The sequence below is a fragment of the Thamnophis elegans genome, chromosome 7 (genome assembly GCF_009769535.1).
Source record: "Thamnophis elegans isolate rThaEle1 chromosome 7, rThaEle1.pri, whole genome shotgun sequence".
NCBI lineage: Eukaryota > Metazoa > Chordata > Lepidosauria > Squamata > Colubridae > Thamnophis > Thamnophis elegans.
In genome coordinates, this window is record NC_045547.1 from 45556847 (window position 1) to 45584734 (window position 27888).

The 27888-nt window shown below is 37.2% G+C and overlaps 1 protein-coding gene across 5 annotated transcripts in view; it reads left to right on the forward strand.

Moving 5' to 3' along the window:
- Positions 1 to 27888, forward strand: part of KCNC2 (potassium voltage-gated channel subfamily C member 2) — a 60204-nt gene that overhangs the window by 29155 nt on the left and 3161 nt on the right. For 3 of the 5 annotated variants that reach the window (XM_032221762.1, XM_032221763.1, XM_032221761.1), the window contains exons 2-3: positions 22565 to 23483; positions 26105 to 26272. In XM_032221762.1, coding sequence (XP_032077653.1) covers positions 22565 to 23483; positions 26105 to 26272 — 1087 coding nt within the window. The remainder of the gene's footprint in view (positions 1 to 22564; positions 23484 to 26104; positions 26273 to 27888) is intronic. The other 2 variants (XM_032221765.1, XM_032221764.1) reach the window with 1 other exon arrangement.

Consider the following 27888-nt stretch of genomic DNA (forward strand, 5'->3'; position numbering starts at 1 on the left):
ACTTGCACATGGTTTTGTTTAATACATCACTCTTCACTTTGGAGAATATATGCAATTGTTTCAGGGGAAAATAGCTTCTCATCCAGCAAGATATACTGATAATACAGATGATGATAATACTGAAGATGCTGACAAATGACATCCTTCCCTCTGACCATGGAAAAAGAAAAACACTGATGTCCATAACCATTGTACCTCTCACTCCCAATCCTTGACCTAATGAAGAAGGACACCATGGTGATAGTATCAAAAGGCTTCTAAGAAATAAAGGAAATCCAGGAGTAATATAATTCTCCCATCCTCAGCCTATCATAGATTATCAAAAAGTACGTCCAATGTTGTCTTAGTATTATGTCTTTTCTTGAATCCACACTAATAGAACTTTTCTGCAAGATACTTTGAAGTTAAGAAGATTGGTTTCTGGGCAAAACCTCACCACTCTCAAAGCCAGTGAAGCACCCTTTTACTCAAAAACGCTACATGGATCCAAGAACATGCGACCTTTTGCAAAGTCTTGACCAGCCAGGAAAGTGTACTCATCATTTTTACTCGGGTTTTTTTTGTAATACATGTCCTATAACCTATTTGGTTTTGATTTTAGGATTCTTAACATAAGTTCATAAATTATATATTCATTTCACTTCGATTATGTCAATACTTTACCAGAGAACATGCTTTGATTGTTATATCATTTCATAAGTGCAAAATTGCAAGATAAAAGGGATGGGATTTACTTGCATATTTTATTATGTTCCTTTTTTTTTATTAGAAATTGAGTGAACAGGCATGTCAATACAATACAATATAGTAGCAGAGTTGGAAGGGACCTTGGAGGTCTTCTAGTCCAACCCCCTGCCTAGGCAGGAAACCTTATACCGTTTCAGACAAATGGCTATCCAACATCTTCTTAAAGACTTCCAGTGTTGGGGCATTCACAACTTCTGGAGGCAAGTTGTTCCACAGATTAATTGTTCTAATTGTCAGGAAATTTCTCCTCAGTTCTAAGTTGCTTTTCTCCTTGATTAGTTTCCACCCATTGCTTCTTGTTCTACCCTCAGGTGCCTTGGAGAATAGTTTGACTCCCTCTTCTTTGTGGCAACCTCTGAGATATTGGAACACTGCTATCATGTCTCCCCTAGTCCTTCTTTTCATTAAACTAGACATACCCAGTTCCTGCAACTGTTCTTCATATATTTTAGTCTCCAGTCCCCTAATCATCTTTGTTGCTCTTCTCTGCACTCTTTCTAGAGTCTCCACATCTTTTCTACATCGTGGCGACCAAAACTGAATGCAGTATTCCAAGTGTGGCCTTACCAAGGCATTATAAAGTGGTATTAACATTTCACGTGATCTTGATTTTTCCCCTCTGTTTATGTAGCCTAGAACTGTGTTGGCTTTTTTGGCAACTGCTGCACACTGCTGCCTCATATTTAAATGGTTGTCATCTAGGACTCCAAGATCCCTCTCACAGTTACTATTATTGAGCAAGGTACCACCCATATTGTACCTGTGCATTTCGTTTTTCTTGCCTAAATGTAAGAACTCTTTTCACCATTGAATTTCATTTTATTAGATAGTGCCCAATGTTCAAGTTTGTCAAGATCTTTCTGTATCTTAAGCCTGTCTTCTGGAGTGTTGACTATTCTTGCCAGCTTGGTGTCATCTGCAAATTTGATGAGTTCCCCATTTATTCCCTCATCCAAATCATTGATGAAGATGTTGAAGAGTACTGGGCCTAAACCGGAGCCTTGGGGTACTCCACTGCATACTTCCCTTCATGTAGATGCAGTTCCATTGAAGACTACATGTTGAGTGAGGTTGGTCAGTCAGTTACAAATCCATCTGGTGGTGATGCTGTCCAACCCACATTCTTCTACTTTATCTAGTAGTAGGTTATGGTCTACCTTATCAAATGCCTTACTGAAGTCCAAGTAAATTATATCGATGGCATTCCTCTGGTCCACTAATTTTGTCACTTTGTCAAAGAATGCAATAAGATTAGTCTGGCATGATCTGTTTTTAACAAACCCATGTTGGCTTTTGGCTATTACTTTGTTTACTTCTAGGTGTTCGCTAATTCGTTGCTTGATTATCTTTTCCAGAATCTTTCCTGGTATTGAGGTTAGGCTGGTAGGTCTATAGTTTCCTGGATCTATTTTTTTTCCTTTTTTGAAGATGGGAACCACATCAGCTCTTTTCCAGTCCTCTGGTAGTTCCCCGGTGCTCCAGGATCTCTGAAAGATATAGTTCAGTGGTTCTGAGACCTCATCTGCCAGTTCCTTCAGAACCCTGGGGTATAATCCGTCTGGTCCTCGTGATTTGAACTCATCTAGGGTAGACAGGTGCTCACTTACCATTTTCTTCCCTATTTCATTTTGTGTTCCTAATCTGATTTTTGTGGTGCTGTTTTTGATAGGTTGGACTTTTATCCCTTTGTGTAAAGACAGATGCAAAAAAATTAGTTAAATAGTTCTGCTTTCTCCCTGTTGCTTGTCACCTTCTTGCCACTTTCTCCCAGCAATGGACCAATTGTTTCCTTAACCCCTTTCTTGTTTTTAACATGTTAGAAGAAGCTTTTTTTTGTTATTTTTTACTTTTGTGGCAAGCCTTTCTTCATTGTGAGCCTTAGCTTTCCTTACTTCTTTACAGGCTCGGGCTATTTGCTGATATTCTGCCTTAATTATGTCCCCCTCTTTCCACTTTTTATACTTAACTTTTTTGTCTTTCAATTTGTCAGAGAGTTCTTTATGCAGCCATACTGGTTTCTTTTGGGATCTGTTATTTTTCTTCTTCATTTGTATTGTGCTAGACTGAGCTTTTGTAATCTCATTTTTCAAAATTTCCCAAGCTTCTTGAGTTGTTTTCCCCTTGAGGATTCTCATCCATGGAATTCTTCCCAAGCTCTAAGTTTATTGAAATTAACTCTCTTAAAATCCAAGACTCTAGTTTTTGTTCTACTACTTGTGTTTGCATAATGCTGAATTCCAATATTGCATGGTCACTTGCCTTCAGGGTTCCTGTGGCTTCAACACCTTCTATCATTTCCTCTCTGTTAGTGAGAATTAAGTCTAATATGGGCGATCCCCTTGTTCCCTTCTCTACGTTTTGGGAAACAAAGTTGTCTCCTAGGTTCGTTAGGAACCTGTTGGATCTTCCACTTGGTGCAGAGTTTGTTTCCCAGTTGATGTCGGGGTAGTTAAAAGCCCCCATTACTATTGTGGTGTATCTTAGTTAGCTGTCTAGCAAAAAGTTCATCTACTTCCTCTGCTTGGTTGGGTGGCCTGTAGTATAGACCTATGGCAATGTCATTCCCCCCCCCAACCTTTAATATTGACCCAAATGCATTCAAGATAGCTCTCATCATTGTTGTGCTCTATTTCTGTAGATATGTAGTTATTTCTTATATATATAATGCAACTCCACCTCCTCTTTTATTTGGTCTATTTCTTTTAAATAATTTAAATCCTTCTAGCTGAATGTTCCATTTGTGGGTTTCATCCCACCAAGTTTCTGTAATGGCAACAATATCGTATCTGCCCTCATTTGAATTTCTAATTCACCCTGTTTATTCCTCATACTCTGTGCATTGGTGTATAGACATTTGAGTCCATTTTGATTGACCCTGTATTTACTGTCTACATAACCTGTGTTATGCCTGATCACCCCTATTTTCTTGCCACTTGTATGATTCATGCACATGGTATGGCACTCACTATTAAATGCTTGGTTTTGCTTGACAGCAGGAGTGATAATCTTACCCACACAATCATCTATGTTACATGCACTGATAACCCTATGAGTTTTAGATTGCTGGGGACAGAAATGTTCTGTATCAATTAATTCTCTGTCCCCGCTGTTCAGTTTAAATGTTTATCCAGAAAATCTGTGAATTTAATGCCAAATAAATCAGTCTCTTTCTTGGATGGGTGCAAACCATTTCTTTTGTACAGTTTTTCATTGGACCAGCTGCAGACATCTAAATAATAAAGCCAAAGCCTTCCCTTTTACGCCACTTCTTTAGCCACACATTAAACTCCACTACACGCTGTCCTTTCCCTTTTTGTTCCTTATATACAAGTAAAAACTCTGAAAAGATAAGCCTACAACCTACCCTACTAAGTTCATACCCCAGGCTCTGGAAATCATTCTTCACAAAAAATACATCTTTTGGGGGCAGATCATTTGTGCCAAGATATATAATAGCATCAACGTCACAGTCCTTCCTTGCATTCTTGACTATCTTAAGAATACACCTCTTGTCTCTGCTGGCAGTAGAACCTGGCAGATACCTGACCTCTTTTAAAACTTCCATATCCTTTCCTAAATTTACATCCCTTATGATTGAATTACCAACCAGAAGGTGACTTCTCTTTTTACATACCTTGATTTTTTTGTGCGACTGATGTGTGATACCTGGGTCCCCATTTCGCCTTTCCAAAGAAAGTTCTTCATTTTGGACCATGATCCCCTGCTTATTTGAGCCATCATTATCACAACTACCTTGACCTGTCTCTTTAGTGTCCCCATTAAGGTCAGCAAGGGGGCTATATCTGTTATGCTGGGTCACAGCAAAAGTTTTGTGTTTATGGTTCACAGCTCTTACCCTCCCAGATCCCACGGTTGTCCAGATTGCTCTTCTCCTGCAGGATCTTTGCGGTACAGAGGGATGATAGCGTTGCATCTCCATAGTGTGGAATGGCCAAATTGGGCACCTAATTTCTGCTTGGAGAGCACAGATTAGAGATTCTAGATAGGTAATCTGTCTATATAGACTAGTAATTTGTTTACAAAGGGGAACAGTATTCAAATTTGGGAAGAGTACTGTGAAAGACAGGTGCAAAATAGCTATTACATTGAACTAAGCCGGTCATTTTGAAATAAAATAAAATCAGAACCTCAAGCACACTAATCCAGAATGTATTATTGCTATTTTGGTTTATAGATATATGATTCGTGTGCCGTTAGGCACCCGGGCTCCTATCTAATCCTCTTTGTCTCTCTGACTCCCCCCTTATAGCCAGCAGCTCCAATCACCAGCTTCAGGAACGTTCAAATGAAATGGAGTTAAACGGCCCCTACCTTTGTCTCTCTGACTCCCCCCCCCCCTTGTAGAAAACAGTTCCAATCACCAGCCTCAGGAAAGATTAAAAAAAATGTCAACAGGGCATGTGCTAAAAGGATAGAGTGGTTGTATTGATAATTTACCATTTTTTTCATGTACATATGGATTTCATTAGTGATTTTTAGATTGAGAAGTCAACTTCTGGAATTATTTTTCCAAAATGAACAGAAGCAAATCTAAGTTTGGTATATGTGTATAGAATATGTGCATATAAAATGTGTGTGTGTTTAAATAAATAAATGAAATGGTGGACTACCTTGGTTTCTATCAAGAAACAATACTTTTGCTGAGAAATAAAATATATAGGCAAATAGGATTCATATTTTGAAGTGGTAAGTGGAAAATAATTTAGATGTATCTCATCTAAGCCTTGAAATTTGCTGATTGCTTCTCAAATAATATTTCCTCCCAGCTTTTCAAGCTGAATTATTAAAAAGTGTAGCATGGCAATGGCAGCTTAGTTGATGTAAACAAAAAACAAAAAAGTTGATGCAAATAAAAAAACATGAAGAACAATAAGGAATCGATGGAAGGCTCAATATATAATCAGCTGCTCTTTATATTGACTTAGCAGTTCTGACTTTAAAAGAAATAAGCTAGATCACGGGTACCAAACTCGCCGCAACACATTGCTGTCACGTGATGTTTTATGACCTTTTCCCCATTCATGGAGTTGCGGAGCGTGTGGCCTGCACGTGAAGCATCTGGCCCGTGGGCTGCCAGTTTGACAACCCTGAGCTAGGTTAACCCATCTGTTTTCATCATAGTTGCTGATAAATATATATTTACATGAGAACTGATGTGAAGGAAGTAGTTAAAGGAAGGAAGTAGTTATTTAAATTCTTTTCAATTGTGTAAAATTTTTTTTGCATGGTGCACTTTACTGGAATTATCCAATCCAGTTGAAACAAATTTACCAATTTAGATTGATGAATGACAAGCAACACATTTGGGACTTCTTAGATGTATAGCAAATAGTTCAAAACTAATAAACAATATAGTCCTTTTTTTAATTTGCCCACTTTGCAGTTGAAGAGGACAATTTCACAGTGCTTTATTTAGTGGAAACAAAGACACAAGAAGAAAATAAAGTAGCTTAGATTCTTTTACACACTTGTTTTACCTATTCTGCGTTATGGTTTTGGATCACTTGAAGAAGGGAGAAGATTTAAAAACCAATTGGTTAGCATGTTGACAGATGCACCGCATATGTGCATGTTTCTATTTTCTAAAAATAATGGTTACAATAAAGACTAATAGCATTGAAATGGTGGATAGTACAACTTTTCTGCTCAGTTTGCACCAAACACACAATTTGCAATAATGTAAAAATGCATGATAAAAGTAGAACAAACAGTGGCAAAAGTAGGAGGATAACCTGTCCTTTTAAAGAAAGATCTAAGACCTTTTATATATATCACAAACTTAACTTTTTTAAAGCTTTCATATTACTTCAAGAAAAAAAGCAAAACTCAAGAGCAATTCTACAAAATTAGCTTTAATAGTCCTCTTGCTCCAAGTACCGTATTTAGAGAGCTCAGGAAAAACTCAAAGTTGTCAATCACAAAATATCTCTTTTCCTTCTCACTCTGAGAACTTAGAAAAAAATGAATCAATTTTTGCTGACACTATCTTTAGCTATTTATGGATACTCTTTTTTCCATTGTTGCTTGTCCTGAATTAGAGAAACTGCTCTTGTTTGATAGTTGAAGACACAGTCACAAGATTTCTTAACAATGAAAACCCGATTCATCACAATGTAATTTTATTTGATTGATAAGAATCAGGTTCTGTTTTGAAAACATGTGACATATATTGAATTTTGCTGGAGAACTGGTAACATATTTTAAAACTGTTATTTTGTATCCAGTGTCCTTCAGTTCCAAAACCACTAATAAATATATTAAAATCTAAGTGGCTCCCAAGAGATAAATTGATCATAACATCATACAGCTTGAAAGAAAAAGTGTATTTAACTTTTGACTAAAAGACATGCCAGCCTGGCATAAATCAAAGTCTGCAGTTGAACAAATTACTACAATATGGATTTATTTAGGCTATATATATATATATCACCTCAGATAAATGCATATTCCAAGACAGTTTGCAATGTGATTTTATTATTACAGTGGGGGAGATAATAGGAGTACTATAGAAATGCTTTCATTTCCTATACTATTCATTTTCCTTTCACTGAGGAAAAATATACATGGTATGGAAAATCCATCATTAAACTTGCACAAATGTACCTCAGTGGCTGCTGAAATAGATGCAACCAAAGGCAATCCAAAACCACATAGGTGAAATACAGTTTCCCCTCCTCTCTTCCTTTGGAAGAAAATACTGAAATGGGAGTAACGGTGAACAAGGTGTTTGTAAACAGATGACTATGCACCCAGAATTTCAATCCAGGGAGATTTTTCACCCTTTTTCTTAATAAATAGCATGTATTGCAAAGTGGGGGATATGTACCCCATTTGTAGCAGCAGAAGTCAACTCAATTTCTTGCTTTGTCTGTTAACAATATGTACCATAGGGAGCTCAGCTGTAGCTTCCATCAAATATGTAAAATACAATGAACTGACTAACTGTTTATAAAGATAATAGTCATAAATGGAAAAAGCTATAAAAATAACAGAGTATAAAATGGGCTGTCAGAAGAATATAGCATCATAACACTAGCAATAGCATTTAGCTTTATATACTGCTTTACAGCCATCTCTAAGCAGTTTACAGAGTCAGCATAATGCCCACAACAATCTGGATTCACATTTTACCAGCCGCGGAAGGATAGAAGGCTGAGTCAAACTTGAGCTGGTGAGAATCAAACTGGCTGGCAGTTTAGCCTGCATTCTAACCACTGTGCCACCACGGCTCTCATAAAAATATTATGAAAACCATTTCAATCAAGATAATTCCAAAATTATTTAGAATAAACATTTGAAATAAAAATCATCTTACAGGTCTGTGGAACAAGGAGTATCAATGTTCCACCCTGGAAAGAATTCTATTATGTCTTTGTGAGGAAAATTCCTCTTAGAACAATTTAATGCATATATTGAATAAAATATATGAATTTATAAACAGCTAATTGGTTTCAATTTTATTCTGAGGTCTTTCTTTAGAGGCAGCAACAGAAGCAGAATTCTTTATAGAAATTAAGTCTTGATGATTTAAAAAAAAATGCTTGGGAACCTTTTCCAGAAGAATGTTACCTTTTGGATTCTATAAAACTCAATGCAGTGTTAATCTAGATCCAACCAACTGTAATATATGGAAAATTAAAAAGTCCCTTTTCATCCTTTTGGTGGTATGTGACTTCTTCAATATTGGGTCCTCTGCCAGAGGTGTTTGAAGGTTCTCCATAGGATCTTAGCTGTTCCTAACACTGTACTCTTCTGGACAGAGAACTCTGATGTTATTCCTGTATCTGTTGAGGTCACTCTCCCAGCTTAACAGCCCCAAATGCTCCTACCACCACTGATATCACTTTGGCTTTTACTTTCTACATCCTCTTCCAGTTTCACTTTCAGGCCCTGGTATTTCTGCAGCTTCTCATGCTCCTTTTCCTGAGGTTGCTCTCATTTGATTCTACCACGTCTCTTTCTCTGTGTGTGCACACACACATAAACATTGGAATAAAGTTCTAAATATCCATACTAATATGGTCACTACTTCCAATCCAAAGAATCTGATCAAATTCTGCTGGGTTGGAGACAGAGCAATATAGTTACACACAATATACTTTATTCACATCACCTGAAAGTTCGCTAATGGAGAGATAACAAATTTAATATATAAATCCCTATTTCAGGATATGCCCAGCTATTTTGTTCATCTTAAACTATAAGGGTAGTCAGTGCAATCATTTATATCCTATGCAAATCTGTACTCTACCTCAATATCCATTTGGAACACTCTTACCATGCACAGTAATAGCCCTTGGAAAAAAACTAAAGTATGATAGAAAGTAATCATTGCCTGGATGTACTTCCCATACAACATCATCAAATAATCAAAACTTGTCATTTTAGAGATGGATAAAAGATAAATGTCCTCACTAGCGAGCTTTAACTCCATTCGAAATGAATAAATTAAATCAGTTTGCCAGATATGCTAAGCAAAAGCCTGCCAAGTTGTAAATCATCTTTGTGGAGAGGTGTGTAGGAAAATAAACCTTTCTCCATTGTAGGGAGAAAATTATGATCTTGTAAAAATAGGCTCTTATTTTTAGGTTTTATTCTGGAACTCAAATTGCTATCATAATTGAGGTACGCTGCTGGGCAAATGGATAGTGAATTATCAATATACTTCAATTCAGGTCACATTTGCTTAACTGCCAAATGTAAACATTGTGGGGGAGATAAATACGTAGTTATTAGGAAGAAGTAGCATTTAACTCAATTAGAACTGCTATAGCTCAATGGTCACATAGAGAAAGATTAATAATTTCTGCTTGTAACCTGTGGAGACAAACAGATCTATCCCAGCACTTACTCTGCCACACTTCTTATTAGTTGAAGCAGTGATCCATTTTATCTATCAAATTCTGTATAATAACTGTACAACTGTATAATAAAGGAAGTGTCTGATCTTTTACTAACAAGCCATGCTCCATGAGATCAGGGAAAGATTATATGGCAATAGTATACATCAAGATAGATGATATTTTGCAAAGTACTGGGATGGGACTTGAAATCTGAATCACTTTGCTTGCCAAGTAAAACAAGGAGGGTTCTCTAGAAATCCTTGCAGCTTCAGCAATGAGATAGAATCTAACACTTGATGACAGGATAGAACCTGCAGATGAGAACAGCTAATACATGATAATGAAAAATAGTGCCCCATATATCTTATTCCCTGTGATTTCTGCAAAGGAAACACCAATGTATCTTTTGCTGATTCCTGGGAGACTGATTCTGGAACCAGGGCTTCTGATTTATTAATCTTCAAATGATGATGGTGTGAATCTGTATTGTGGAGACTATATTATATTCCTGGTACAGGTTTATATAACATCAAAGGGCTGGAAGGGACCTTGGAAGTTTCTATTCCAATTCCAGCTCCTTGCATGAGGCAGGAGTCCTTCTATTATCCAAGACAAATGATTGTCCAATCTTTTCTTGAAAACCTCCAAGTATTTAATGAACCTCTTCATAAGTTGAAACCATCATGATATTAGAAATTGATAGAGACAGCAGGTTGAGATGATTGTGTTGAGACTGTTGGGACATCCTTAGTTGATATTGTAATCTCTGTTTCCAGTTTCCTTGCATTTGACTCTAATGCTGCTGAGCCATGCAAGAACTCAAAGGACATACTCTCTAAAGTCAGGGAGACACTGTTATGGGAGAGAAATGGCCATTTGTTTTAAGCATCTAAGCTGGTTGCAGGATAATAATATCCCCACCCTGTCAGTTACTTTTGGCTTTAAGTGTTTACATGGGATCTTCCCCAAGATATCTTCACTTTTGATTTCAAGAGTTTTTATAACTGTTAGATGAAGTATCTGATAGAGTGATTAAGTCTTTGGTCATTTCCATCCCTAGTTCCTTCTGGTTTGTCATTTTCAACTATCTAGAGCTAAGTCTGTTAAAGGGACACAGTTGTCCACCCCTCGTCTGGTTGTTGATATCAGGAATACATTAGAGTATCTTATGCAGCTGCAAATGGATCCATTGCCTCAGTCTGCTAAGCAATGACAAGCTGCTGATTTTTCTTATTGCCCTTCCTGGGAACTCCAGGGAATCAAAGTACCTCCAATTGATTTTAAGAGTTTTGTTGTTAGAATTCTCAGTTCAAATCAAATACACAGCTAAAATTAAAAATAGCTAAATGATTGTATAAAGAATAATTTGCTATTTTGTCCAGATAAATTTTGTCATATTAGTATAATTAAGTTTTATAAGAATATATACAAAATATAAAAGTACATATTAAAAAGTAGTTGAACCAATGAAGGAGAATATTTGTAGCTAAGGATTGAAATGTAGGGTCCTCGATACTATCTAAGCTTGCTTGTTTTCTTGCAGATGTTTCATTACCCAGGTTATCCTAGGTAACATCATCTGTGCTAGTGATATGTGCTGTTTGCTGTCAGTTTATATTCCATTGCCTTGCCTGTCTGTGTGGGTGGGGGCGATCTTAGGAATTCTTTGGTTGGGCTGTTTACTGATGGCTCTTCGACAGTTTCTTGATTGGGGTTTCACTTACTTGATTGTTGGTTTGAAGTTGACCAACTCTTTACTAGTACTGATGATGTTACCTAGTTAGAGTAATTAAACATCTGCAAGAAAACAAATAAACTCCAAGAGCACCTAAGACACCTCAAAGTAGTCGAAATACTGGCATCTAGCATTTGGCTTCTCTATGACTATTTATTCTTATATTGCAAAAATATATGTATTTGTGGAAAACTTTGTACTGTTCTTTGAATATATGTTAATGAAGTTGGCCATTTTCCATGTCACAATGGATCTAGTCACTGCACTTTGCTGAATATTGAAAAGCAGGTTTCCATAAATGATCTTCAAAGATGAACCCACACTATAAACTACAAAGGGATACTACTTTAAGACTGATAAACTACATCCACAGCTATTCTTCCCCTTCTCTTCCAACACCATTGTCTTTTTAATAAAGAGAGCAAGTGATATAAATATTATACAATCTGTACTATTAAACTACAATAACTCAGCATATTTATTATATTAGAAATGTGAAAAATGAGTTCCATCAGAATATTGAAAAAGAAACAACTCTTATAATATACTATGTAAAGCAGGTAGATAATTGCTTGTTTTCTTAAAGACATGTAGTGTCTCCCCCCCCCCTTTATTCATAATGTCAGGTTCTTATATGAATCATTTGGAAATGATGTTGTGCTCTGCCTGTTAAAATAATGATCAGAATTATGATTTTAAAATACTAACAATAGTCTATGTTTTCAAACGCTTTCTTTCAGGGGTGGGTTCCTACCAGTGTTGGTACTGGTTTGCTTCACACATGCACAGTTCACTGTAAATTGTTCTGTGCTGTGCTCAAAGAACATGAAAAACTACTAAAAAACATGCTGGCAATGGCAGTGGAGACTGGGGAATTGGTTCAGGGGCATGGCCAGCCTGGGTCGCTGCCAGTTCTGTGACCCAGGCTAAATTATCACCAGTAGTTCACCCAAACTGGTGCAAACTGGTAGAAAGCCACCTCTGCTTTCTTTGCTATGCAGAAATTAGCAGAGGATTTTAAGGATGCTACCTTAATTTCATTTTTAAAAATTGGATTTTTAAGGTAATCTAATTTGAAAGATTTATTTCACAGATGAAAGTTTACTTTCCTTTTTTTAGTTTCTGAATGCTAGTGAGAAGTAATATTATACTAGATGAGTAGATCCAGATAAAATCTTCCTTCAGCCACAGTTGAATGACCTGGCTAGACACATCTAACCTACTTTGCAGTTTCATTACTGTGGGGAGAAAATGAAGATAGTCTGCTATTGTATGCTGCTTGAATTCCTGGAAGAATATCAACTATGATAGAAAAAAATGTAAAATAAAGCTATACACTATTTCCTTTGCCTCTTCCCCCCCATAGACTCTCCCCTCATTTCCCTTTGCTGTCCCTGCTCTCTCTCCACTCGCACATGTAAACTGGATCAGTCCAGACTACTGTATAACATGGCCATGTTTCTGCTTCCTATCACTAGGAATACAGTAAAAAAGCCCTCACCTAAGCGTTCATCTAGAAAACAGGAGATTAGAAACCACAGGTATTTTATTCTCATCAAGCATGTACCCTTGACTATCTCAACATGGCATCCTCTTCACAATGGAATCCTTACCTCAGCTGTCTTGTTACAAAATCATAGCTTTGCTTTACATTAGAAAAAATGCATTTTCCTTTATTTAAACACTTATCTCACTTGCTCAAACATATTCATGAACCAGCTTTTTAAAATTTCCTGCCTCTCAACCTCAAAATTTATAAAAACTTCTGTCTTTCTATTGTTTGGGATCCCTCTTTTGTGGAAAGCTTTCATATATATATATATTTCCAATAAATTTTCCATATGGGTCTAATGTTTCCTTGCCATTTGTAAATATAGAATTTTTCCTAGAAGAGTTATTTCTAAAGTATTTTGAAAAGAACTGTTTTCAATATAATTTCTCTAGGGGAGTTTCTGTTTCATAACATTATATATATATATAGTAACTTCTTTGAATAAAATTGTATTGGCTCTTCTATTACTTTACTGGTTCTGTTAGCATTTTTTTGAATAAACATCAAAATATTTAAAACAAAATCAAAGTTTTATTTTCTTACTTCAAAATATAATTTGGATAATGTATCAAGAGACTCAATATTAATTATTATTTGTATTTTCCTTTTATATTCATGTTTCAAATTTTCCTAACTATATGTTAATTTTGTTAGTTTGTCTCACTAAATTATAGATAAAATTAAGATAAATCTTTATTATAAATTATAAATTGTTTATGCAAATAATGCTACTTAATTCCTTCTAGAGCACTAGAGCTGAATTGTGTTGTCACTTTTTTCCCTGCTGAAAATTAAATATGGAAATCATTGCACTGTATTATATGCAAACATATAATAGTTTCATCATTAACATTCCATGTTAGTGAAAGTTTATCTCATAACACTTTAAGAGGAAAGTTTTCTTACCTTGCTATATGGCCAAGAGTTTGTTTGATTTTTTAAAAACCTCCCCCCCCCCCCAATAAGCTTAGAGATTTTTGAGCTTATTGAATTTATTTAGGAGTCCACCTGCCCTTAAATAAGCTTAGGGAAACTTCAAACTCAATTTATAACCTCATTATTCCACTTTTCTCAGAAGTACTTACCTCCATGAAAGGATCAGAAATCTGTAATGGAAGGGTTAGTTGTAGATATGACCTATCTATATGCTTTAGTAATCTGATCATAAATTAAAGCAGTTAGATGATTCTCAAGAGGTAGAAGAAAATGTGGGAATCATCAGATTTTACTTAGAAAGAAGTTAGTGTGTTGCATGGATTTGATGATGTATGTTGAAATCAAAGCACCACCGTTATTATGGCTGTGAGGAAGGTGGTCAGAGCTGAATATGTTCAGAATCATAATGTATTGCTAAGATAAGACTTGTGTTTTTTGGTATCACTCAAAAATTAATGAATAAATGATGACACTATGCTTCTTACTCAAGCAAAAAGTACCAGAAATGCTAAATATTTGGGCCTTAACGACTAAGCCTATATAATTTCATTTCTCACCAACTTGTTTCATTGTTACTGGATCCTTCTTTAAGGTCACCTCTTTTTCTTCAAATGTGCTGAACAAAAACCTCACAGAATTACTAAACAACATGACTAATACTTAAGCTGGCTAGGCATTACGACTGTTATCTAGAAGACATTGGGGAAGGCTGCCATAAAATGAAATTATATAGGAAGGGAATGATGTACATTGCTGCCTTTGTTCATATTAGAGAAAAAGTTTCTAAATTTAAGAAGTTGTAAATAAACATCATTCTTGAAATATTGTACTATCTCACTGTACAGCTACCTATATCTGGAGTACAAATGCTAATGTTTCTAATGTTTGCATGGCTACAAAATTTCTAAGAAATAGCAGCACGTCTGGAAAACAATTTTTTGGAACTGTGAATATATCACATTTACTGATGTGTTATTATACTGCAAAATGATTGTATAATGAACAAAGTTGCTGAGGATAGGAACTTTGTAATGGGAACTTTACCAAGGTGAACAGAGTTTTTAGAGGAAAGTCTTGCATATAATACTGGTTGATTGATTATTGCTTGATTATTTGAAGAATGCAATTAGAAACATGAATAATAACCAAAGGAAAAACATGAGACTTCATAAGTGTACATCTATAAGGTCTGTATGAATCATTTGTACAGGTGCTTCAGAAACTGACTAAAATGCTCTACTGAACTTACTACTAGAAGTGTTGGGATTCCAAATCTTTTCAAATGGTTGATATGGGCTACCTCTATTGTCTGAGTATGTCTATGCATCCATAGAAGATAATTCTGCTGGGATTTCCTCACATTGGTAGTAAAAAGTCTCTTCTGCTTCAGAAAACAGGGACATGCCCTTCAAATACTTCCCTGAGCTTTTGAGACAATAAAAAGAGAGTTTGACAAAGTACTTTTGTTGTGTTTGTGTGCTTTGAAACATGAACACATGATTTGCAACAGTAACATTTAACACTTTCTTAGGCCAAATTGCATTTCTCACTTGACTGTTTCCTGTCATGTTTTTGCCTACCCTTATGTCACTTATGGAATTAATGACAAATATTCTTAATGTTCATAAGGAATGTTAGCAACTCAATTTGATATTATAAAGCAAAAGACAGATGGTAGTCAATAAATTTGGATTAGAAACTGAATTTCTAATAGATTGGATGAATTGAGAAAGGGATGTACTGTATTTTTCAGAATATAAGATGCACCAGAGTATAAGATGGGGAGGCCAAAAATGCTGAATTCAGTGTATAAGATGCAGCCAGATTTTCACTCTCTTTTTTGGGGGGAAAAAGGTGCATCTTGTACTCCGAAAAATATGGTATGTACTGTAGAACTATAGTTCTCCCCCCCAGCTAAATATGCCTGTCAATGTACTTCCCTCTCCCCTCCCACTCTTTATAATTGTGAAAAATTAGGGGGGGGGGGTTGTCTGAGAAGTTTACTCTGTTATTTTCTTGGTAAGATCTTAGCCCCCTTTTATTTGACTGTTGCCTTGGTAGTAGCTCTTCCTCCTTTCTCTCAAAGCCACTCTCTCCACCTTCTACAATATGTGGAAAACAACAGGTATTTTCTGTTAGCATTTTCTGTTGCTCTATTTAATAACATTGAGATCAACGAATTCATAATACAATAATACTCTCTGTAGCTTTTGCCAACATAGCCAAATTTATTCCTATTCTTTAGTAAATAAATTAACTAAGCTTATTTATTAAAAGAGAGCTCCTAGCCTAGATTTTCAAGTAGCGTCTGAACAAGAATGAGGTTACAGAACTCAATTTAATCTGTTATACTATGGATATTAATTTTTGCATATTAGACAAATTAGAATGAAGTGATCTGTTCATGAATTCTCTGCACATTATTTGTCTTTGAAACTGAATTTATAAATAATAAATATTTTAAAGGCTTACTATTCTTTAAGCTCTCTGACCTAATGCTCTTCAGTGGTATTGTCAAAAATTAATTCTGCCACTTCTGGACTGGACTAATCTTTCTAGGCTCCTTGGTTACCAGGTTATCTGCAAGGTAATTATGGTCCTACAAGAGTTGAAAGGCTTGATTATAGCAACTCATGCCCTTATCATCTTGAAGCTATATATAGGCAATGTGCTTAATATTAGCCTCAAAAATGAGTTAAACAAAATGGGCCAGATCCTTGCTGGCAATAAGAATTATTTCAAACATATAACACCAGTTTGGGGGTTCCTGTATTAGCTTTTGAATTTCAAAATGCTGGATTTAATCTTTCATGGTTTGGCTCTGAAATAGTTTCAAGACCATCACCTTCATATAGAATTGGCCCATCATGTACACTTATCTCAGAAAAAGGTGCCTAAGAATCCTTCCATATACACCCAAGAGATTGGGAGGCTTTGGAACAGCCTTCTCTGAGATTTGGTAATCATCTGACCTTGATATAATTTAGGAAAACTACAAGAGCAATGTTTCTGCAGTCATCTGCATTGTTATTTTCTTTACTCTACAAATACATTAACTGAATTTTAACAATGGCTTGTGAAGCATGTGGTTTATTTATTTATTTATTTATTAGACACATTTATATGCCGCCCAATCCCGAAGGACTCTGGGCGGCTTACAAAAATAAAAAGAGAAAAAAAACACATAACAAAACACATAACGAAAGAAACAGTTTAAAAACAGCAACACCTCATACACTAATTCTAATCAGGGCTGGACCTCCACAGTGAGGTCAACAGCCCCAGGCCTGCTGGAACAGCCAAGTTTTTACAGCTTTCCTGAAGGCCATGAGAGTGGGTATGGTCCGGATCTCCGGGGGTAGCTGGTTCCAGAGAGTTGGAGCAGCCACAGAGAAGGCTCTCCTCCGAGGGCCCGCCAGCCAACACTGTCTGGCTGACGGCATCTGAAGGAGGCCCAATTTGATGAGCTCCCTTCCCCTCTCGACTTGTGTGGCTGTTGGCTATTTTAACTGCTTGTCTTGTATTTTTGTGTTCCCTTTCCCCCCTTGAGTTGTTCGCCGCCCTGAGTCCCACTGGGAATAGGGCGGCATATAAATAAAACAAATCTCAATCTCAATCTCAATCTGTGGTGGGATCTTACTAACCGCTGGGAGGTATGTGGCAGCAGGTGGTCTCGAAGGTACTCTGGCCCTAAGTCATGTAGGGCTTTAAAGGTGATAACCAACACCTTGAATTGTGTCCGGAGACCAATTGGTAGCCAGTGCAGCTCGCGGAGGATAGGTGTAATGTGGGTGTATCTCGGTGTACCCAATATCACTCGCATGGCCGCATTCTGAACTAACTGCAGTCTCCGAACGCTTTTCAAGGGTAGCCCCATGTAGAGCGCGTTGCAATAATCCAGCCTCGAGGTGACAAGGGCGTGAGTGACCATTTGAAGTGCCTCCCGATCCAAATAGGGCCGCAATTGGTGCACCAGACAAAGTTGGGCAAAGGCCCCCCTGGTCACAGCTGATAGATGATGTTCCAGTTTCAGCTGCTAATCCAGGAGGACTCCCAAATTGCGAGCCCTCTTTGAGGGGCATAAATTTTTACCCCCCAGGGTTAAGGATGGACTGTCCAAACAGTCCTTCGGGGGCAGCATACAAAACCACTCAGTCTTATCGGGATTGAGCACAAGTTTGTTCACCCCCATCCAGATCCTAACAGACTCCAGGCATCGGCACATCACATCCGCCGCTACACTGAGCTGGCACGGGGCAGACAGATACAATTGAGTATCGTCCGCATATTGGTGGTACTTTACCCCATGCTGTCGCATGATCTCACCCAGCGGCTTCATGTAGATGTTAAATAGGAGGGGGGACAAGACTGAACCCTGTGGCACACCACATTTGGGGGGCCTAGAGGTTGACCTTTACCCCCCGACCAACATCGACTGCGACCTGTCAGAGAGGTAAGAGGACAACCACTGTAAAACAGTGCCTCTCACTCCCACCTCCCCTAGGTGTAGCAGAAGGATACCATAGTCGATGGTATTGAAGACCGCTGAGAGGTCAAGAAGCACCAGGATAGAGGAATATCCTCTATCCCTGGCCCGCCAGAAATCATCGGTCAGGGCGACCAAAGCGGTTTCCGTGCTGTACCCAGGCCTGAAACCATACTGAAAGGAGTCTAGATAATCTGTTTCATTCAAGGTCCGTCAGAGTTGAAGTGCCACCACCTTCTCAACAACCTTCCCTAAAAAAGGAAGGTTGGAGACAGGACGATAGTTCTTCAAAATAGCTGGGTCCAGGGAAGGCTTCTTGAGGAGGGGTCTTACCACTGCTTCCTTTAATGGTTGTGGGAAAGACCCCCTCCTCCAAAGATGCATTAGTAATCGTCTGGAGCCAGCCTCGTGTCACCTCTCTGCTGGTCAAAACCAGCCAGGAGGGGCACGGGTCCAATGAACAGATGGAGGCACTCATTGCTCCCATGGCCTTGTCCACTTCTTCAGGGGTGACAAAATCAAACTCATCTCAGAAAATCCGATTAAGACTAGCCCTCGGCATCTCGGCTGGTACTGCCCAAGCAGAGTCCAGGTCTGTCTGAATCTGAGTGACTTTATCCGACAGAAACTGAACGAACTCCTCAGCTCTTCCCTGCAGGGTTTCCCCCGCCTCCTCACCTTTCAGGAGGGAGCGGGTCACCCTAAACAGGGCAGCTGGGTGAGATTCTGTGGACGCAATAAGAGCGGAAAAATGTGTACATTTTGCCGCCCGTATCGCCACTAGATAAGTCCTAACAAAGGCTCTTAATAGTGATTGATCAGATTCAGAGTTACTAGCCCTCCAATGTCACTCTAGGCATCTCTTTTGGTGCTTCATCTCCCGGAGTTCCTCGGTAAACCAAGGTGCCCTCCTGGATCCACTGCCGCGGAGAGGCCTCAAAGGCGCAATCCGATCCAATGCTCCAGCTGCCGCAATGTTCCAGGCAGCGACCAAAACTCGGCCAGATTGCGGACAAAGGAGTCAGGTATCTCTCCAAGCTCCCTCTGAAATCCCTCCAGGTCCATCAGGTGCCTGGGGTGGAACTACTTAATCGGCTCCACCTCCCTGCAATGGGGGAGTAGCGTCCTGAAGTCAAGCCTCAGCAAGGAGTGATCTGACCATGACAAGGGCAAGGTCGCTATTCCCCTTAACTCGAGATCACGTCTCCACTGCCCCGAGAGAAATACAAGGTCAAGCGTGTGTCCCGCTCTATGAGTCGGACGCTGAACTACCTGGGTCAAGTCCATGGTTGTCATGGAAGCCATGAACTCCTGTGCCCCATCTGAGTGTTCACCAAGAGACGGCAGATTAAAGTCCCCCAGTACTATTAGTCTGGGGAACTCCACCGCCAACCTGGCTACTGCCTCTAGCAGCACAGGCAGGGCTGTCGTGACGCAGCTGGGAGGCAGGTACATCAACAGCAAGCCCAATTGAACCCCTAGGTCCAACTTCAAGAGGAGAGACTCACATCCCATAATCTCTGGGGCAGGGATCCTGCGAGGAACTAACGAGCTTCGGACGATAACTGCTACTCCTCCACCCCTTTCCTGGTGTTGTGGTTGGTGGAGCACCTGAAACCCAATGGTTGAAATCTATGATTGAAATAGCATTGCATTATATTAGAAAGAAAATAGAAAAGGAGGTCATGAGAATAGAAGGCTCTGTACTATTCAAAGTTTACTGACTAATAAAGAAAAATATATTTGTAGGAACATCAAAGCAGCTTATTGAAAATAAAGCTTTTTACTAATATCATTAAATTGCTCTATAAAAGCTGATTCCCCCTCCCCCCGGAATATTATCTTAATGGTCTAGGGATATCTAAAATATTTGTTACAGAAAATCATATCCACAGAAGAAACATTTTAATATGTAGATTTACTCAACACGGAATATGAAAATTATTGAATAATTGCTGAAAAAGTAATACAATTAGGTAAGGATTTTGGAACAGTACACAGACGGCACAGCATGGCAAAGTGAACTGAATGTTGAGCTTTCTGTTAGGTTGGGACTTGAAATGAATTAGGTTGATGATTGGCAAATTAATATAGTTTGAGAGAAGGATAATATGGCACATTTTCAATAATAATTCATTTTTTAAAATTTCTGTCAAATCTGCTAGAAGGTGTTCAACTATCTGCCTAAGGAGATTAAAAGAGCTATTGTTTTTTTCTTATGGTTATATTACACTTGTAATTTTTTTTTTAAAAAGAAAAACACACATGCTGCTGGATAGCATATTTATTCATTGTTCTTAAAGTAACCATTTTACTACAAAAAATGGAAATTACAAATAATAAAGGAATTAAGAATGATAAATTAAGTCCAAGAGCAAAATATAAATTAAGCAATTCAAAAAGAGCTCTGAACCACAGACAAATTCTGTATATTCTAAAGAGCTTAAAATAGAGGAACTAGCTACTGTAAAGAAATATAGAGTTACATTATTTTCTATCTCTAGGCAAGATTTCCAATCTTGGGAAACGATAATATTCACTCTTTACTGAGGCATCTTATAGCTGTAAGATGATGGTAGAAGTGAAAAGGTTACTGTTTATAGTACTGTTAATCAATCTGAGAGATGCCATTCACATTCACTCTGAAGTGAATTACAATAAAGACAACATCTCCAAGTTTAAGAAAATACTCACTGCCAACTTGAACACCCATAAGGCTAATGAAAGTCTAATATTTATGCAGAGTTTTCTAGACATAAGAGACTTTACAAACAATTTCCTAAATGTAGGTAAACAGTCAATATAAAAGGCATGATTATATTTTATTTTGTCAATAGGAACCAATGACCTTTTTTGGGCATGTCATAATGGATCATCTTAATAATAGTCTTATGTTTTTGGATATTGCATCCTACTATAGATTGACAAAAGGTATTTTAAGGAACTATAGAGATACATAATGAATCAAAGGAGCCCCACTATACTGCAGAGAATTATCTGCTTAGCTAGCGATAATGATTGCAGAGGTTAAGCATTTAATTGCATTAAGTAATTAAGACTAGTGGAAGGCTCTAGTTTGAATTAATCCCCGCTCTACTTCCTCAGCTAATTAAGAATAATAAGAATGGTGAATTTCCATTGTGGCCTTACTATCTATGATCAAGCAAAGTTGTATCTTGAGGGACTGGAGTTTGCAATAATAATTCCCCTTTTTGAAAAAAATAGTGTTTGGGTTGTTATTTAACTACCCTATAGATAAATTTCTACAGTCCCAGTTTGTGTTTCTAGATCTATAAGTAGAAAACATGCTGGAAAAGGCAAACCACTTAACATCTGCAAAAAAGCCTTGTGACTACATTGTTGTGTCCATATAGTCACTAGACACTGAGCTCCATTCAAGATCACCTTTATTTTCTCTTTTACGCAAACCCTAAATAAATATTACATTTGGTTCCACATGTGAGGACATTTTTTCTCCTTGCGACTTTGTCCCACTGTTTTTTTTTTCAGCCAGAGGAAGAAAGTATATGATATTAGACCTTAACATTTATCCTAGCTTCATTATATAGAGTAAAATTGAAAACCCTTCCAACAAAGCTTCCAAAGAAGAAGGATAATGTTGGGTCATTTTGGAAAGAATGAAGAGTCAGTCCTGTAAATATTCTATTTTGACATAAGCTTCAGTGAATTTAATAAAAGATATGACTGCGTAAATATTATTGCACTATGGCTTAAATATTAATTTGCTTAAGTACATTGTCAGAAGCAAGAGTTTTCTTACTATTTGCAGATATGCATAATGTCAGCCAGCTACATGCATACATATGTTCTTTTCAATCAATGTTGTGTAAAATGCAGAAAGAAGTAGTATGGAAATCAAAAGCACAAGGTTAAAAAAAAAGGAAGGGAAGTATAGGTGCATGTGTCTTGCACCACAGAATTCACAATAACTATTCCATAGTTTTCTATTCATTGTTTTTTATTCTTTAAACTTATCAGTTCTTCTTGAGAATGTTAGTAATGTCTTCTTTGGCAAGTAGATGCTACATAAATTAAGTGAAATTAAATTAATATCAACAATAACCCAATGACATACATCCTGTTCTATATTTTCATTTGTAATACTTAATTATTAATTAATATAAATTAAGGCAAAGTTTCTAATTATAATATTGTTGGGGATTGTTTTTGGATTTTATTGTCTTTTTCTAATGTATTTTCCTTTCTTTTCCTTTTCTTTACAGTTCATTGCTTTTGCCTCTTTATTCTTCATCCTACTCTCGATTACCACCTTTTGCCTGGAAACCCATGAAGCGTTTAATACCATCAAAAATAAAACTGAACCTATCAAAGGTTCAGTTCTGCAGTATGAAATAGAGACAGATCCAGCTCTAACATATGTCGAAGGAGTCTGTGTGGTGTGGTTTACATTTGAGTTTTTAGTCCGTGTTGTTTTTTCACCCAACAAATGTGAATTCATAAAAAATCTCTTGAATATCATTGACTTTGTGGCAATTTTGCCTTTCTATCTAGAAGTGGGTCTGAGTGGGCTCTCCTCTAAAGCTGCTAAGGATGTGCTTGGTTTCCTCAGGGTGGTGAGGTTTGTAAGAATATTGCGAATCTTCAAGCTCACTCGACATTTTGTTGGCCTCAGGGTGCTTGGTCATACACTCCGTGCAAGCACCAATGAGTTTTTGCTGCTGATAATATTTTTGGCATTAGGAGTGTTGATATTTGCCACCATGATCTATTATGCTGAGCGAATAGGTGCCAAACCCAATGATCCATCAGCTAGTGAACATACAGAGTTCAAAAACATTCCCATTGGGTTTTGGTGGGCTGTGGTCACCATGACTACTCTTGGATATGGAGATATGTATCCAAAGACTTGGTCAGGCATGCTAGTGGGTGCTCTGTGTGCTTTAGCTGGAGTGCTGACCATAGCCATGCCTGTGCCTGTTATTGTCAACAATTTTGGAATGTACTATTCTCTGGCCATGGCGAAACAGAAGCTTCCAAGAAAGAGAAAGAAACACATCCCACCTGCTCCTCAGGCAAGGTCCCCTACATTTTGCAAGACAGACTTGAATATGGCCTGCAATAGTACACAGGGAGAAGTCTGTCTTGGCAAAGACAACCGGCTGATGGAACATAATAAATCAGGTAGGACACAATTCCAGATGCATGTCTGGTATGTCTGGCAATATAAAGAATGAAAAAAAAAACATTTAAACTTTCTTCAGCTGAAAGAGATAGATCATACACTTTCCCCTTCAACCATTATTTGTGTGCCAGTCCCATAAATGGCAAAGTTGCTAGATCTTGGATCTGTGAATTGCTTTCTATATAGTGTTTGCTAAATGTATTCTAAATGCTAAGTTGCTTTTTGTTCCATCGTTTTCTTTTCTAGTGGTGGCTTCCTCTGTTTTTGCTTATTGCATTGTACAGATGTTTAGTTCATGTTTGTGCTATACAATTGTGCTTTCATTCTGTCGAATTTTTATCCTATGTAATGTTTTCCTTGTTTGCTGGTGTTACAAAATACTAGCAGCAATCTTTACATTACTTATAGGTTAGCTTAGGCTGTCCTATCCCAAATGAGTGGCTTTGAGGTCTTTGAACTTCATACAATGCAGCCACCATTGAAGCCAAAGCTTTCTGAGAGTCAAGGATTCATGGATCTTAAGAAAAGGGCTGTCTAATTTACATGCAATGGAACAATAATACAAAAATAATACAAGAATTACAATAATAGTATAATTTCATGACTTAAAACAGATAGTATAAGTATAATCTTTATTGTCATTGTACTTAAATACAATGAAATTGGTTGTAGATAGTAATTTATCTGATATTTAAAAACAGAATAATTTTTTGTAATAGTTTGAAAATTCTATAAGAATAATGGCATATTTTGTCTAAGTTTCACTCTTTTTTTACAATTATGGCTGTTATCCTTGACCTAGGAAACAAATATAAATTAAATTTGCCATAAGTTAAGATCAGTAAGAAATGTATTTCGTTTGGATTAGGAGCGAAACTTAAAAGTACCTTACCTTAAGTAGTCTTTTTTTAGATATAATTTTAATAAATCTGATACATAAACACACACACATACACATGCAGAGTTTAAAAATGCAGAAAAGAAGAATAGCAATAGCAATAGCAATAGCAGTAGACTTATATACCGCTTCATAGGCCTTTCAGGCCTCTCTAAGCGGTTTACAGAGAGTCAGCATATTGCCCCCAACAATCTGGGTCCTCATTTTACCCACCTCGGAAGGATGGAAGGCTGAGTCAACCCTGAGCCGGTGAGATTTGAACCGCTGACCTGCTGATCTAGCAGTAGCCTGCAGTGCTGCATTTAACCACTGCGCCACCTTGGCTCTTTATGTTTATGTTCATGAGTTTCTTCTATCGCAGGGGTGTCAAACTCACGTCATCGTGTCATCATGTGACTTTTCCCCCTTCACTAAAATGTGGCTGGGCATGGCCAGTGAGTGATGTGTCTGGCCCACAAGCTGCGAGTTTGACGCCCCTATTCTATTGTATTCTAACATAGAGAGGGCACAGTTTGCAAGTGAGTCGAATAACGGGTGCTGATAAAGAGAGGTTAGGGGGAAATGAAACAGATTAAACTGTTCCTCAGTTTCCATTGCTATCAATAAAATAGCTCTATCATAAGAAATATTAATGTATTGCATAATAATATTATTTTCAGTGCAAAGAGGTTAATGAAAAGGCTTAAATATTAAAGAACCACAATCTTCCCCAATCATGTATTCTTGAAATCTGATTCATACCTTATAATTTCCAAATGGCTTTATCTTGGGAGCACCATGATTGGAGAAGATAGCTTAGCCTTTTCTGTAAATATCATCTGCTCCAGAGTTGAGCTAAAATATGGTTTTGGTCCTTGAATACAGATTTTTCTTTGAAAATGAGCCATCATAGAAAATAATCTAGACTAGTGTGTTAGTAAGAAGATAGGGAAGCGTTAAGACTTTTATATAGAAGGGAGATGGTTAACAGATTGTTAACAGACAACCTAGAAAAACCAAATATTTCCTTTCAAGATGCAGAATTTGAGGCAGAGGGAACCTAGACATATCTGTTAAAACAGCAGATCTCTGTGAATTGCTAAGGACCACTAGCTGATTATCTACCATATAAACTGTGCAACATATTGTACCTATACAATTTGGGACTTACCTGCTAAATTTAGCCACTAGCCATATATTGCAGGTTGATTAATGCCTGCTTTTGCTGCCCTATGAATATTTTACAAAGTAATACATTTATCAACATCTTACAGATGATGGGCTCATGAGTTGCATTTAAATTTGTGACTTACAATTGAAGAACATTAAGTTACTCATTAGTGTCTTTGTCTAACATTATGCTGAGTGACAGATTGGCCTTAGACTGCAGGTGTTGCATATGTGTAACATATCTTGTGTAACATACTGTCTCACTGCTAGCTAATTAATTTCTTTGAGTAGTGGATGAAATGCTATAGTATACATTTGCTGTATTTTTTAAATACGGAAGACACTGAGGCAATATATAATACTGAAGACAGTATCCATGTAAATGGCCAGTTTGTTTGTTCCTTAGGAAATAATAGATTTTCAACTTTGTGAGCAAACTTTTTTTCATTTCATAACTTATTACTACTTAATCTTCTTTTCCACCTTCAATAGTAAGTGTATAAGGCAAGTTATTTGTGATGTCTCATTTATTCATTGGCTATATGATGTAAATGGGCATGGTGCTTTGACCAGTGTTATCAGGTGAAGACAGTACAGAAAGTGAGCAGCCATTGTCACCAATGGAAAGCCCCCCACCAATCAGACGCTCTAGTACCAGAGACAAAAACAGAAGAGGGGGAACATGTTTTCTACTGACAGCAGGTGATTACCCATGTGCTACTGATGGAGGGATCAGAAAAGGTATGGATTCTTTCCTTAGACTATAAATTTTATCACTATTCTTCTGAACAAATAATCCTGGAATAAAGCAGATGTCAATAAATGCTATAGGAAATACTATAGTCAGCATTTTTCTTTCATATTTTCTTTGTTGTCCCTTTGTTGTTTCGTATTAGAAATGTCTTTGGCTCATTAATTCATGGAAAAATATGTTATTGTTTCATTCATGATTTCATTTGTCTACCTGAAAGAATATAGATGTAATTTAGACCATTTTCATTAAATCGCTTTCTAAATAATTAGAAATTGCTGTGGGATAATTTAAATGTAAATTAGTTACTATTGTAATTTAGTTTATGCTGTACAACAGGTGTGTCAAATTCACGTTCTCATGGCAGTGTCATGTGATGTATTGGGACTACCTTCCCCTTTGCTAAACCAGGCATGTTCATGGCCAGTGTGTGACACATCCAGCCCGTGGGCCAGGAGTTTGACAGTCATGCCGTAGAAGGATGATTTAATTAACTCTGAGGTAGATAAAACAAAGTTCTGAAAAAGAAACAAAATTTTTAAGGTACTATTTTTTACAAAGTGTTTGAATTGAAAGAAGGGACATGGCTACCCAAAGTCACTAAGTTAAGGATAGTTCCACTATGTTGAATAGAAAATTGCTTCAGCTACACCGGTATTACTATGTTTTTCCCTGCAGCAAACTAATGAAAGTTCGATGGCATGCCTAGGTCACATGCATCTTTGAATCACAATCCAATCTTTAAATCCCTCCTCCCCAAAAAGGTTATTTATTGCTTTATTTGTTTAAAAAAATTAAATACACTACTTTGCATTAGGAGCTGGAAGCAGTATTTGAAAATCCATATCCACTTTTGTTCAGAGTTTTCCATAACATATGGCATTTTAATATACACTTTCTATTGCTGTACTTAGTTGTTAATGTAAATTCCCCAATAAATCATTTTTAAAGCAAATTTCCATGATGCTATTCTTTATTTCATAAATTTCCCAAGTACTTTTTAAAATGTACATATCCTTCATATTTATGTAACTACCCCTTTTTGTATGCAACATTCAGAAACGTAACACTCTTTTTCAGATGCATCTTTTACAAACAAATGGAATTTTTATGCGGATTTTTGACCAGAGAAAGATGGACACTCAGTTCAGTGCTACTGTCTTTATTGCAACAGAGTCCGAACTGGGGAATCTTGCAAATCTGTTCCCACAGATTTCTTTTACATCCCTAGGTATGTCATCCATATTTTATGTGTTTGTGTGGGAAACCCTGGTGTATTTGCAGCAATTATGGGTGCTATCTTAAAGAAATGTTGCTTCTGAGATCAAATAGCATTTGTACTTATATTCATCTCATTCTCTACAGATCCTATTGACTAGTAATCCACCTAGTTAATTTATAGAACAGGACCAGGAGGTTTTGAATCATGTCCAACCTCTGCTGTGGAAAGTCACATTCATTCTCTCTCAACCCAACCCAACCCAACCTACCTTAGAGGATTATGGTTATGAGGAGAAATTTCAGAAAGGTGTACTATATATTTTGCTTTGATACCCCAGAGAAAAGGAGTGATATAAATTTAACAAAAAATAAGGAATATATAATT